The sequence below is a fragment of the Notothenia rossii genome, assembly GCF_949606895.1.
Source record: "Notothenia rossii genome assembly, chromosome: 9".
NCBI classification, from domain to species: Eukaryota; Metazoa; Chordata; class Actinopteri; order Perciformes; family Nototheniidae; genus Notothenia; species Notothenia rossii.
This window is the reverse complement of record NC_136907.1, coordinates 1,790,352-1,805,337: the sequence shown is the minus strand read 5'-3', so window position 1 is coordinate 1,805,337 and position 14,986 is coordinate 1,790,352. Positions and strand designations below refer to the sequence as shown.

The following is a 14,986-nucleotide window of genomic DNA, read 5'->3' as shown; positions in this document are numbered from 1 at the left end:
TATGTTTTGGGTGCCTGGTGGGAAGAAGAAACATTGCATGAGTCTGTGTTGTTAAATCAAGTTGGTAAGAGGCATGTTAGCTAAATAACTCATAGAAATGAAGAAAACTTCTCCCAGTATTCTTTTCTGCGCATGCTCAGTCCACCTCAGGATGCGCTACATCCCCTCCGGAAACTACCAATCCGATGCGAGCAACAGCGCAGTGATATTTGCATAGGGTGGATATAAATAGACCGCTCTGCCTTCAGCAGTCACTAGCTCTATCAAACCTGAACCTGTAGTCATGCCTGCAGACGCACCCCCAGTCAAGGCGGCCAAGAAGGGCTCCAAGAAGGCCGTCGCTAAGACTGCCAGCAAGACCGGTAAGAAGAGGAGGAAGTCCAGGAAGGAGAGCTACGCCATCTACGTGTACAAAGTGATGAAGCAGGTGCACCCCGACACCGGCATCTCCTCCAAGGCCATGGGCATCATGAACTGCTTCGTGAGCGACATCTTTGAGCGCATCGCCGGAGAGGCCTCCCGTCTGGCTCACTACAACAAGCGCTCCACCATCACCTCCAGGGAGATCCAGACCGCCGTGCGCCTTCTGCTCCCCGGAGAGCTGGCCAAGCATGCCGTGTCTGAGGGCACCAAGGCCGTGACCAAGTACACCAGCTCCAAGTAAACCCGACATATCTCAAACAAACGGCTCTTTTAAGAGCCACCCAACCCATCCAGAGAGTTCCTCCTGTTATAACTATTCTATCAGAAATATAAATTACTTATTATATTAATGTAAAAATGTTATTTATACAGAATACATGGGAAAATAGGATAAACCGTAGTTTCATTTTGTTATTCGCAGTAAAACGTCAAGACTTTAACTCTATACTTGTTTATAACACCATGTGTGTACATTTCACAACATAAAGGGAAATATGGTGGTGAGTATTTTACAGATATTTCTGAATGACAATAATAATGCCTTTGGGTCGGAGGAGGAGGTGAGTTAGTAGCTGTCTTTTATTGGTGTGTTATAGTTGCACTGTGAATTGTGTGCTGTACTGTGAAGCACTTTGCACATCCGTGTTGAGAAGGGGGCTGTATAAATAAAGTTGTACTTACTTACTGCAATCCCGAGAGAAAATGCTAAATGGTAATCTTTATTTTAGCAAATCTTTAAAGGGGGCAAATGAAAACATTTATTGTTAAATGTTACAACAATCTAAATGGTGTTTCTTGCTGACACGTAAAGCCCCCCCTGAACTATTGATATCGGTAATACAAAGTGATGGTTTAATAAGAGAAGGCAATCATTTCACCAATCATTAATGTCAAAAACACAAACCAAAATTGCTTATATGTTCGTGAAATAAACAATATATAAACAACATACATCCTGGCACATATATTGAATATGAATAAGTAGGCTATATACCTCTTTAACACAAATCAACTCAAAGACTTTTATAAAGAGTTCTAATTTTGCTGCAGAAACCCTGATTTAATTAGTTAATAGTTATTCATTGTATGTCTTACATTCGCACTGAAAGGTGGTGCCATTTAAAGACTGTTTCTGCACACTACATGATCAATTAATGATTTATTTGTGGTTATAATCTGTTAATTCTCATATTAAGCGTTTGGGAGTTGACTAAATCCTCAGTTTTTTTCACAAAAATTGAAGCCTAGTTATACTTTAGAAAGGGAGAATTCATTTTTGCTAAACAGACCTAGGGTTCAGTTATACAAAATCATAAACAAAACAAACGTTTATTTCCCGGAGTCCCGGATCATCCCCTGTGGAGGAGTGGTCTACATTGTCCAATAGTAAAGCAGCTACAGCGCACGTGTCTCTCGGCCTGCACCAATCAGCGCTGCCCTGCTCCGGCAGCGCCTTCATAAAGGCGCTGCTCACAGACACACAGTTCTCCTCCTCCTCGTTTCGCTGTGAACACTGAGAAACTACAATGGCCAGAACCAAGCAGACCGCCCGTAAGTCCACCGGAGGAAAGGCTCCCAGGAAGCAGCTGGCCACCAAGGCTGCCCGTAAGAGCGCCCCGGCCACTGGCGGCGTGAAGAAGCCTCACCGTTACAGGCCCGGTACCGTGGCTCTGAGGGAGATCCGCCGCTACCAGAAGTCCACCGAGCTGCTGATCCGCAAGCTGCCCTTCCAGCGCCTGGTGAGGGAAATCGCTCAGGACTTCAAGACCGACCTGCGCTTCCAGTCCTCCGCCGTCATGGCTCTGCAGGAGTCCAGCGAGGCCTACCTGGTCGGCCTGTTCGAGGACACCAACCTGTGCGCCATCCACGCCAAGAGGGTCACCATCATGCCCAAGGACATCCAGCTGGCCCGCCGCATCCGCGGGGAGAGGGCATAGAGACTGAGACCAGGACACCCACACACAACGGCTCTTTTAAGAGCCACCTACACCTTTCAAAGAGTTACAATCCTTGATATTAATGAATACACTGGTTCACACTTTAGTTTTCTGTACCGTTATAAATATATCTTCCAAATAAGTAACAGGTCAGTGTAAACACCAGATTGTGTATTCTGTGTAGCATGTATGTCAGTGTTTTTATTGTTCAAACAAATCTAAATAAGTTTCAATGTATGTATACCAAGGAAAATATAGAAGTATTCTTAAGACAATTTTGAATTTAAAAAGGGTTCTAAAGTATTTACAACACATTTAAGTAAACAAATAACTTTTAAAGCTAAAAAAAAAAAAAGTACATTCAGGGGGATATAAATCTGAGGAGTCAGTCCACCCTCAGACTCACCCCTCCTCGGACAGTCCTCTGGGCCAGACTTGAAACCCAGTGACAGCGATTGCTGTTTGTACAAAGACCTGCACACTCACATGTAACTATAACAATTCAAACCCAAATATATATCTTAACACTTCCTGTATCATTTTCTATCCTTGTGACTGTGTTCTGTTTTTCTCTCTGTTTCTGCTTTACGTCCTGAATATCCACACAGGGATGAGGAAAGCTCCATGTTATCTCCTTCTTTGTGAAATGAGTGCAACATGTAGAAGGCAGTGTGGGAGATAACAAGTCAACAGAGTTAGATACATATTCTTGTACCAGCAAAAGATGGAATAACTAAGAAGCAGGCAGTATCAGTAATAATCTCAACGAGGAATGTATCGCACAACAATGTGGAAAGAGATTTTCAAGAGGTAACAAATCAATGAAACATTGAGAACAAGAATCCAAAGTAAACCGTTTCATAGCATCCCGCTCTTCCATGTAGTACAAGTAGTACTAATAAGTGATATCAGATATCATGATAAAACACTCAGTCTGTGACATCCTTATCCACCTTTTCATGATCATGTGAACACTTGAAGGAACATGTTTACTGCACAGCTTTGACTTCTAGTTTAGTACAGTGTGGTATTCTGTTTCTTCCATCTCTTATTCTGATTATCTCCATCATTCACTGACTCGTGTTTTGATTTCAGTCGGAGAAGACGCACTTTATATAAGCAGTGTTTCTAATTACACATGATCTTAACAAGAAGATGAATCTTACTGCTCTGGTCGAACATCAATGAGCCTTTTATCAACAAAGAATAAAGCTGCCTTCAGGTCCGTTACATCTGCTCAGGTAGAGATTTAAAACTACAACTTATATATGATTTATTAAATGTGTTTGCCATTTTAATCAAATAAAGAGATAACACACTGAGACCTGGGTTCAATAGGACTTCACTGTTAGAATGACTTTGGCTTTTATCATGTGCTGATTATTATGTCATTGTATAACTTCATCTCTTTCTCTTTACTTGCTGCTGTGAGCTGCCTGCATCTGTAGCCTGTTAGCGACACATTGTAAAATGATGAACAATAAATAAATGGGTCTAAATTGTGAACACTGTGCTCATCAGACAGATATGATGAATATATTCATTACATTTACTAGAATAGCTCCAGGTTTAGTGTCTTTCTTTTTAGTAGCAACTGGAAGGAGAAGTCTTTACGTGAGCTCCCTTCTGATTGGACGATCGTCGATACGCTCACTGATGGCCAATCAGAGAGCAGCTGGTGGATATAAAGAGTCGCTGTGGCAAGCAGAGAGCCACACTTCGTTGTAAACCCGAGAAAGCAATTATGTCAGGAAGAGGGAAGACCGGAGGAAAGGCCCGAGCCAAGGCTAAGACCCGCTCCTCCCGGGCCGGGCTCCAGTTCCCCGTCGGCCGTGTCCACAGGCATCTGAGGAAGGGTAACTACGCCCACCGTGTCGGTGCCGGAGCCCCGGTGTACCTGGCCGCTGTGCTGGAGTACCTGACCGCTGAGATCCTGGAGCTGGCTGGAAACGCCGCCCGGGACAACAAGAAGACCCGGATCATCCCCCGCCACCTGCAGCTCGCCGTCCGCAACGACGAGGAGCTCAACAAGCTGCTGGGAGGAGTGACCATCGCTCAGGGAGGCGTGCTGCCCAACATCCAGGCTGTGCTGCTGCCCAAGAAGACCGAGAAGGCTGCCAAGAAGTGAAGACTCTGAACCCGCTTCAATAAACACCAAAGGCTCTTTTAAGAGCCACACACTTCTTTCCAGAGAGCTTTCCTTCATCAAACCTGTGCCTCTATTTCATAGTGTTGGAAAAGCACTACTGTTTCATTCAACTACTATGGCCGTTTCTATAGAGCTTCCAAACATTTACTAATTAATGTCCACCATTATGAGAATACTTATAACCTGCTAAGACAAACACCAATTGATGTGGCTGATGCCCTTTAGGGTTCATAACCACTTCAAAGCCCTGTTCAAGTTGACCCAGTGTAACAATATGAGCATAACACATGTAGCAGTATTTATCGAACGAAAGGTATGTATATGGAGAGACAGAACTTAATACATCTCACACCCTGATCCCGCTTCAACCACCTCACCAAAGGCTCCTTTAAGAGCCACACACCTCTATCCAGAGAGCTGATGCTTTCCTCAATCAGCTGTTTGCTGCTGTGTTGCCACACATGTGACTGCAGGCTGAAGGTACTGCAGAGAAGTCTCCCTCCCTAGTAGTGAGCCTCATCATGACTCAAGTGTATCAAAGTTTATTTATATAGCCCAATATCACACTTGTCTCAGTGGACTCGGTTTGTACAGAATATGAGAACGACCCCCTCTGTCCTTGGACCCTCATACACTCCACTTTCTCCTGGTGGTGATTTTACATCATTGTTAAATAATGATATAGAATCTAACTGTAAATATTATATTAAAGAGCAGTTATACATTAAATAAACAGCTGTATACATGAATAATAATTAACTGTGCTGCAGAAGAGACAAATGAAGTTCCTTTATTTGTGATTATATTCTATAAAATATGAAATCACAAAGCTTTGATTTGGGTTTCCAAACAGTCTGTAAACCATCCCATCAACTTTATTGTCAGTCTTTCAGTTTGTGTGTACAGACAGAGAGATCGAAATGCCGTTTCCTACAATCCAGAGGAATACAAATATATATATATATATATATATATACACGATCTATTCATGTTTTTATGATGCTCATATTACTGCTACTATAGATCATGTTTATTAGACTTTAAAGTACCTTAATACCTGTCACTTTAAGCGTATAGCAGGGTCCTTACCAATATATAAAAAGTTACCAGAAAATAAAAAACCATAACCAACCAAAAGTACTTTAAAAATGGGGAAGGGTCTCGAGTTGGACCGCGCTCAGCAAAGTTCCCATGTGGTTCTCCTTTACGTCCGCAGATAAGATTTAAAGTCTGTCGCTAGTCGGAGTCAACTTCATTATTTTCTAGTAAATTTAATCAAAAACGTCTGGAAGGGGAAAAGGAACAGTTAAACAAATAGTGTGTCAATTTGGTGTGGGGTACAACAAGGGAGGTTGCTAAACGTAATTTGTTATTTAAAAGTAGGGAATATGGAGGCCTGGGAGCCATAGACCTGGGCATTAAACTAAAAATTACTTTTGTAAAAAATATCTCAGCTGCAATCAATAGGAAAGCACCTTGGGTCGAGGATGGAGAAATGGGATGGAAGAAAAGAAGAGGCAGAGCTAGAAATGGTCCCTATTACAATTAGTTTATGGTGACTTCACAACTGAAGTTCAGCATTTAGGGATTGATTGAATCGGACTACCGAATAGAGTAATTTTTAAAACGATAAACGATTTCAAATATGGAGGTGTTATAGCATACAACAACCTAACACCTGACGAAGGTAACGAAGTCTTGAAATGAGTGAAAAGTAAACAGTTATCGGAGAGCATGAGAGACGTGAGGTGGCTGATATCAGTCAACAGACTTGCGGTCACAGCTGTGGTTTCATGGAGCTGCTATGTGAAAACTAGAACATGCCCCATGATTAACTGTGAGGAGGACGAGACTCTACAGCACCTCCTCGTGCACTGCTGCAGAGCCCAGGAGGTGTGGTCGCTCCTACGGGGCATCGGCTTAGACTTCAATGTAGAATAATCTCAATCATGTATTGTATTCTGGATGAGGGGATGGACAATAAACACAGGGACCTTTTTCAGCTGGTAATTTGTACCACATGTACGAAGATCTGGAAGACAAAGTGCAAGATGATACTAAATCAGAGAACAATAAGCAGCTACACCATCGTGACACAGGTTATTACCGAACTAAGAAGAAGAAAAACCCTGGACACATCCCAGACTCAGCCACAGGCCCGGCTCCAGGATGAAATGACTGAGGGGGCTGTTCAAAAATCCGAGGGGGCGATCTTTTTTTCACAACAACGAAAAATACTGGCAATGTAATGAAATGACACACCAAGCTTTTTTCCTTCTCACTGCTCTACAATATCTTTGCTTCTTTGTTGTTATTCTGGATTTACCCCTCTCATTCTGTTCTGTTCCTCTGATCTTTAATAACAGATAGTACATTATCAGATGGCTGCACTTTGGTTAACAGACTAACATTGATTTCCTCAATTTATAAATGGACAGGCTCTGTAATTATACCATAACCTGTTCTCCTCTATCCCTTAAGTCGTCTTCCTATTCAGATGTACTTACCTCTAGTCAGGTCAGGATTAAAGAAACATTAATCTGGTTGATTTTTTATTTTCAGGATTGAATGTTCAGACCAAGGCCTAAAACCTGGCATTTCATAAGAAAGTGACTAATATATAAACCAAATGTAATATTGGATCAAACACTTCACCAAATGGACAGACACAGATTACAAAGACCCCTGGTTTGTCTCTAGAGTCTAACTGCCAGGAGAAAAATCAAATCAATGTTCCACAATCCGTCACTAGATGTCGCTCATTGTACCAATACGGTTTATATAATACATAACATATTATTATTCTAGTAAAAGGGCTCGCTTTGGCAAAAACCTGATCCATACAGGCAGCCCTAACTAATAACAAGTAACCATCATGTGTGGTGCTATCTGTAGTTGTCAGTCTTATTTTTTGTTGATGTCATATTGTTTTCACAGTGCTGTGAAAATGAATTTCCCCCTGAGGACAAATCAAATTAATGTTCCAAAATCCCTCACTAGATGTCGCTCATTGTACCAATACGGTTTATATAATACAGATTACCACAAATGTGCTGTGGAAATGAATTCCCAATAAATCTAATCCAAACTAATTTAATATTCAATCCCACACTTCGTAATTTACCTCGTTTAAAGCACTTTCGTTGTAATACTATGGATTTAGTTAACACTACTAGCCGAGTTTCTTTTGTCCAATATTTCGCGGGCAGGTACATTGAATTAGGAGTAGAAGAAGAAGAAGTAGAGGTAGAAGAAGAAGTTACAAGAACTAAAGAAAGTGAAGACATTTACATTTCTGGGAATATGGTTGGACGAGAGAGTCACATGGAGTACTCACATTGATAAGGTAGTAGATAAATGTAAAAGGGTTTTAAATGTTATGAGGTGCTTGGCAGGCACTGAGTGGGGGGCTGATCAAGCTGCTTTGAGGAACGTATACACAGCCTTAATTAGATCAGCCATAGAATACGGACTAATAGTGTATGGGTCAGCTGTATACTCTTCTCTTCAAAAATTAGATAGAGTCCAGGCACAAGCACTAAGGATATGCTGTGGGGCAGTAAGATCTACACCAGTGTCTGCACTTCAGGTAGAGGTCGGAGAAATACCAATTTCTTTGAGGAGAAAACAGTTAATTGTTCATCACTGGGCAAATCTACAGGGTCATAAAGATACTCACCCTACTAAACAAACTGTACAAACAAGTTGGGAAAGTAACAAAATAAAAAAAAAAAGTTTTTGTGTTTGTGTTTCTGAGTTATGTAAGGAATTCAAAGTTAAGGAATGGAATATTAGTCCGACGGTGTTGTTATCAGCTGTTCCACCATGGTTGCTACCTCAACCTATAGTAGATTTATCATTATTGAAACGGTTATATTCAATGAAAAGTAAAATCAATGTGCAGGCTTATGTGAATACTGTTCTGAACAATATGGGCAGTTTATACAAATATTTACTGATGGATCCAAAAATCCAGAAAATGGTCAAACTAGTTTTAAACTGCATGTTATGTTCCTGAATTAAAGGTCAAAGTGGGAAAGCGAACGAGTGATCACATCGCAGTATACACAGTGGAGATGATAGCTATCTCACTAGCACTTCAGTGGGTAGAGGAAGTGCAGCCAACATTTAGATTGTATGTCAAATTGTTTATTTAATATATCTGGCTAGCTATAGCTACTTGCTAACGGTTTAGCTTACCAGCGCGATTCAAAGTAACGTCAACGTAGCTATAATTTATGCTTTGCTTATATGTTCGCATAACTTGTAAGTTTACTGATATTTACATACCTTGTTCACCTGGCTCAGGTGGTCGCTCTGGGGTTGTTGTGTGAGCCACCACTCGAGAATTGCCGTCTTTTTTATTAAAAAACAGTTTAAAGTTTAAACACTGTCAGAGAGGAGAGGTACATACCTGTCATCCAATAAAACATGTTTATTTCCATGTAACTCTCTGATTGGTCTTTACATTACATTGCATTTAGCTGACGCTTTTATCCAAAGCGACTTACAAAATACAAACTTGAAGAAAACAGAATCATATAAGTACATCAGGTTTCATAGAGCTAAAACATTTCAAGTGCTACTCAACTGGCTTTAGATAAGCCAGTCCTTTGTTAGTATATAAGTGCTTTGTTAGTCATTCTATCTCTGGAAGTGGAGTCTAAAGAGATGAGTTTTCAGTCTGAAGAAGATGTGTAAGCTTTCTGCTGTCCTGATTTCAATGGGGAGCTCATTCCACCATTTTGGAGCCAGGATAGCAAACCCACGTGTTTCTGCTGATGGGAACTTGGGTCCCCCTCGCAGTGCGGGTGCAGCGAGCTGTTTGGCTGATGCAGAGCGGAGTGCACGTGCTGGGGTGTACGGTTTAACCATGTCCTGGATGCAGGAAGGGCCAGATCCATTCACAGCATGGTACGCAAGTACCAGTGTCTTGAAGTGGATTCTAGCAGTTACTGGAAGCCAGTGAAGGGAGCGGAGGAGCGGCGTGGTGTGGGAGTTTAAATGCTATTTTATTCTGGAAAAAAACGGAAGTTCTCAATACCAAGCTTTTATTCTGAAAATCCTTCATGACGACATCCGGGACTACGTAGTATCATTAAAGTGGCTATTGACGCCTTTAACATGTGTTACATATAAAGTTATGAAAGAGATAAGGAGGAGAAAAGGCATGTGGAAGTAAGCAATGAATGTAAAATGTCGAAATCCTCTGTTTAACGCAATATCGGACACAGAAGACCGAGGGGGGAGTCAACATGGAGCAATCATATAGGAAAAGTTCAAAATAAATGTAAAAAGGTCAACAATGTACTTCGGTGTTTGGCGGGACAGGAGTGGGGAGCGAGTAGGTCATCACTTCTGAATATACATTGGGCACTCATGAGACCTGTATTAGATTATGCGTGTATAGCGTTCATGGCAGCAGCAGAATCAAACCTTAACAAGCTGGATGTAAGCTCAGGCCCTGAGGATTTGTAGTGGAGCTTTTAAAACATCTCCAGTATCAGCAATACAGGTGGAAATGGGAGAAACGCCTTTAAGGATAAGAAGAGTGAAGTTAATGTTGGCATATGGGTAAACCTTCAGGGGCATGGTGATAGTCATCCTGCGAAAAAAGAATTTTTGAAAGATTGCTGGGAGCACAATGAGTCACATTTAACCAGTTTTGGATGGATTGGTGATGTGAAAGCAGCAAGTACAGCTTTGAATCAAATATTGCCCCACAGCTCCAATCTTGTCCATTCCACCCTGGTTATTCCCATTGCCAAGTGTAGAGATGGCATGCCATAGGACCAGAGAAGGCCATACTAACAGAGACCGTAGTGCAGACACAGTTCAAGCTCAGGAAGTGCCAGACAATCAGATAGAGAATCAACAGAGGGGAGGAGGTTTCAGAGGAAAAGGAAGAGGCAGAGGAAGAGTTGTCCAGAATGGTGGTTGCTTCAGATGTGGACAGATGTCACATTGGTCCAATGAATGTCCGCTAAACCAATTAGACCAACCACAAGCACCACAATACTTTCCTACACCATTTCAGCAGCCTCAGACACAACAAACCCCTGTGTATGTCCCCACCCAATCACAGCCACCAGCACCCATTTACACACCCGTACAATATCAGCACCGGGGAGGACACAGTGGTGGCAGTGGATTCCAAGGACAAGCAAGGAGGAGGGGGGGTGCCAAGCATGAACCAAATGCCACCGGCAGCTTGGTATCAACCACAACAATGAGGAAGCTCAGAGGGCCAGACCACCAGGTTATGCATCGTCAGCACAAGGGTATTTTGAAATCCAGCTACATATCTGTCACCACAGGAGGGAGAGGTTTAATGTTATTTAAAAAATGGAGAGTAGTATTGCATTTACATATAAAGCATCCACAGATTAGAAGTAGCAGATTAGAACATTTAGCTGACTATTTTTGTAATTATGAGAAGGATAGAGATTACGAGTGATGCTGTTCCCCCACACAGAAAACTATTGTGTCCACACAGCTAATGAGGTCAAGACGATGGGTTTCCACCCAAAATACGGAAACCTGGTACTCGCCCAAGACGGAGGATCCTTACCAAGTCCTCCTGTTTACACCGACTGCAGTTCAAGGGGCGGCGATACACCTGACGTGAAGCTGTTGGGACCTGAAAACAGAAACTTGATTCTGCTGTGGTGAAGTCTGGCTACAAAGGGAGGTGTCCGATAGGGTCGCTTGTCTCAAACCAGTGAAGAAGTCAACAAGAACCCAGCTGAACTAGAGAGCGACTGTTAACGGGAGAACAGTGACGGAGCGACAGAGACTGGCCCAACATTTTCCAGCCAGTACATAGATGGACCCCGTCAGAAGACCGGGGCTGTGTTTAAAGGGGAACTTCATTTATTCTTAGTAGAGGTGTAGTTTTTCATCAAACAATTATGTGATTTATGGAGTCAGATTACATATTTCTCATAAACACAATTTTATAATCGGTCTGAAGTATCTGTTTTAAGGCATGAGCTGCAGATTAAATAACATAACACTGATTGAGAGCTTGGAGGAAGAAGTTTTAGGGTTTTTACAACAGTTTCAAGAATCAGTCTTTATTTATTTATTCTTGAGTAACTTTACTGATTTATAGTGTAGTGCGTAAGGCAATATCTCATTTTGAGTGAGGAGCACCAGCCCTTCATGCAGGTCACCCTCTGTGAGAATAGTTCGTATTTTCCCTCCAGTTTAGAGAAATATTATTTTATCACATGTTAGTTCAGCAGTGTCAACCAATCCTCTAATCCTAGAATTATTGAGACGCATTAGCGAAACAAGTGGTATCGTTTTTCGCAGCAACGATGATGCATAACACCATGACAAAAGCCATTATTGAAACAAGTAAATTATTAGAAGTGCTAATGGCAGAGTTTTTGTGAATATGCATTTATGCCATCAGAAAGCCATACATCATACGATATTTTTGTACGCCTTGTGGGTACACGGATAAGTTATATTTATTTAATGAAACGTTATGGGTTTTACATGTCCTGTTCAGAATAGGGTAATCATTGCAACATTAATTGAGCATGTTACGCTCAAAGGAGGGAGTGTCATAATTATACAGATATGTTGATTTCAGTGACGTAGTTAATAAATAATAACATGTAGTCAACAAGAGGTCTCATAACAACAAGAGGTATGCCAAAGCTTGGGCCTTCTCCAAGGAGGGAGTGGTCCAGTTTTAGATATTAGACAAATAGAAGTGGATGAATATGTCAGAACTCTGAGTAATATTATCCAAGTTTTGTCTACACAGCAGGCTAGGAAAACTACAGAGATACCAGACGAGACATCAGAAGAGACTCTTGTTCGGCCAGGTGATTGGGTGAGGGTGAAAGTTCACAAAAGACAGTGGGCTCATCCCCGGTGGACGGAACCGTGAGAAGTTGTAACAAACTTCACACGCGCTCCGGTTTAAAGGTAAAGAAAAAGGAGCAAATTGACACCACCTCACACATTGTCACCCTTCACTGGCAACTTCCAGAACATTATTGGGAGTTAGGACTGATTTGGCAGAGCTGGAACAAAACAATAAATAGAAATAAGATAAAGATAGAAACAGCTCAAAAGATGAATTGTCTACACTAAAGTGAAAACCTATTTTTTGTTTTACACCTGAAAAGAGTCCAACGTTTTGTATACGTTATTTTTGCACTCTTTATTTAAATTCTGTAACAGACACAACCAGGGATAAAATAGAGATGATGTCAAGAACAAAGCCAAACCAATTGTGGGGTCCCCTAGGGATAAGAGTCGGAATAGCATTGTTGATTGTGCTCATTACACTTGGCACCTTTCTGGTTGGAAGGGGAGTACAATATCAAGTAAAACATGGAACCATTAGTTCACTAACAAGACTCCAGCTGGGTTTCAGAGACTTTCACTTATCCCCAGAGCCAAAAGATCAGCTGAGCAACAAGAGGAGGAGTTAGAAATACTCGTTCCCAAAGGTGAGGCGGTTACAATCAAGATGATTCACCCCCCTATATGTAGTTCTTGTATCAAATGATGAGATGGGTTTTAAGTGATCGGGATATGTAAGTGATGGGGATTAACAGATTAGGGGAATCTCCAAATACACTGGATCCATGTTTTAGTCTTTACCAGAAACACCCCCTGTTAAGTTTATGAACAACCGACCGGTGACCGATCTGAGCACAATTATTGAAAATGATTACAGTAGAAACAGGCTACTAACCCACAAGTACAGCTTTGTACGTACAAACTCTATGAACACAATTCCCCAGCAGATAGTGGCAACATTGCAGATACTGTATGTCCAGTCACAAAAAGTTACTTATGTTCTAAATAACAGTGAGATTTAAAGTGATGGAGAAAATATGGGGACGTTCTTTTATAGGGTGTGAAATATGTGGTGCTTGAAACATGTAGGTATTTCAATTTATAGAAGAAGATGGTTTCCTGAAAAGAGTTATTTGGAGTAGCCATGTTACAGTGGGTAGAAACAATGTGTAGGGATATGGTAAAATTATTAGGAGACATTCATTGGGTTTAGATGAGATTTAACAGTGTTAGAATTAACTATAGGTAATGCGTCCCAAGGTCTCTCCTCTCTCTCTCTCTCTCTCTCTCTCTCTCTCCTCTCTCTCTCTCTCTCTCTCTCTCCTCTCCTCTCTCTCTCTCTCTCTCTCTCTCTCTCTCTCTCTCTCTCTCTCTCTCTCTCTCTCTCTCTCTCTCTCTCTCTCTCTCTCTCCTCTCTCTCTCTCTCTCTCTCTCTCTCTCTCTCTCCGCCTGTCAGACCGCTACGACCCCATCTTCCAAGCAAACAAAAGACCTCACCACAGGAGACTCCTCTTCCTCCATCAAACAAACAAAGAACCAGAGCTGAAATAACAATGACAAGACTGCATCCAGAACCATCTCCACCTGACGGTACGTCTACACTACAGGCATCAAAAATGCTTTCAACGCTTCGCCCATTCACTTGAATGGGGTGACGTAGAAGATTTTTAATCTTCGCCGAACTGCATTGTGGGGAGCATGGCATGGCTTTGCAAGCATCACGAGCATCTATCGGCATCAAAAGTTGAACAATGTTCAACTTTTGAGGCTCGATGCTTGGCATCAGCCAATCAAATCCCGTTTATACAAATCCCGCCAGTGCAAGCGCAGCCAATCAAACCGCGTGCAAGCTGGGAGAGCCAGACCGCAGTTCATTTCCTCATATTCCAAACGAGATATTACGGTAGCAAATCACCCGGTTCTTTACGACCGGAACTATTTACCGGGATACAAACCGGAGGAACCAGGCATGGAGGGAGGTGGCAGAGACAGTGGGTGAAACTGATCGTTTTTTCGCCTGTTTGGAGAGTTTATATCCAGTTTACTTCGTTTTAACATTGCTATTGCTTTGTATGTCGGGGGCGGGAGATTCATGTGATTGGTTGCTCGCAAAAAATCGCCAAGCTTCAGACACGCCCAGCTTCAAGATTTTTTCATGCCTGTAGTGTAGACGGGCCGTGAGGCATCCAGAACCATCTCCACCTGAGGCATCCAGAACCACCTCCACCTGAGGCATCCAGAACCATCTCCACCTGAGGCATCCAGAACCATCTCCACCTGAGGCATCCAGAACCACCTCCACCTGAGGCATCCAGAACCATCTCCACCTGAGGCATCCAGAACCACCTCCACCTGAGGCATCCAGAACCATCTCCACCTGAGGCATCCAGAACCATCTCCACCTGAGGCATCCAGAACCATCTCCACCTGAGGCATCCAGAACCACCTCCACCTGAGGCATCCAGAACCACCTCCACCTGAGGCATCCAGAACCACCTCCACCTGAGGCATCCAGAACCAAAACCAGCTGACATAAAAAGGCACACTCTCATCGGTCCCCCACAGGACATGAAGTTCCAAGTTGAGCCACGAGATTTGGCACAAGAGCAGAGTGTGGGACATGAGAGCGGAATACACCCTCCATGCAAGC

The 14,986-nt window shown here is 42.4% G+C and overlaps 3 protein-coding genes across 3 annotated transcripts; all 3 read left to right on the top strand.

Annotated features, from left to right (window-relative positions):
* The first annotated feature begins 270 nt into the window (after positions 1–270).
* LOC307017897 (histone H2B 1.2-like) lies at positions 271–803 on the top strand. Its single transcript, XM_079647805.1, has one exon. The coding sequence runs from the start codon at positions 284–286 to the stop codon at positions 662–664; it is 381 nt and encodes a 126-aa protein (XP_079503931.1). The 5' UTR covers positions 271–283; the 3' UTR covers positions 665–803.
* A 1,140-nt stretch (positions 804–1,943) lies between these two features.
* On the top strand, positions 1,944–2,435 carry LOC307019790 (histone H3.2). Its single transcript, XM_079650896.1, has one exon. It carries the CDS (start codon positions 1,950–1,952, stop codon positions 2,358–2,360), a length of 411 nt encoding a protein of 136 aa, XP_079507022.1. The 5' UTR covers positions 1,944–1,949; the 3' UTR covers positions 2,361–2,435.
* Positions 2,436–3,998: 1,563 nt separating this feature from the next.
* LOC307018813 (histone H2A) lies at positions 3,999–4,503 on the top strand. Its single transcript, XM_079649254.1, has one exon. It carries the CDS (start codon positions 4,105–4,107, stop codon positions 4,486–4,488), a length of 384 nt encoding a protein of 127 aa, XP_079505380.1. The 5' UTR covers positions 3,999–4,104; the 3' UTR covers positions 4,489–4,503.
* The last annotated feature ends 10,483 nt before the right edge of the window (positions 4,504–14,986 follow it).

Excerpts from the sequence above, each read along its gene's own strand:
- LOC307017897 (XM_079647805.1), top strand. The coding sequence starts at position 284 with ATGCCTGCAGACGCACCCCCAGTCAAGGCGGCCAAGAAGGGCTCCAAG.
- LOC307019790 (XM_079650896.1), top strand. The coding sequence starts at position 1,950 with ATGGCCAGAACCAAGCAGACCGCCCGTAAGTCCACCGGAGGAAAGGCT.
- LOC307018813 (XM_079649254.1), top strand. The coding sequence starts at position 4,105 with ATGTCAGGAAGAGGGAAGACCGGAGGAAAGGCCCGAGCCAAGGCTAAG.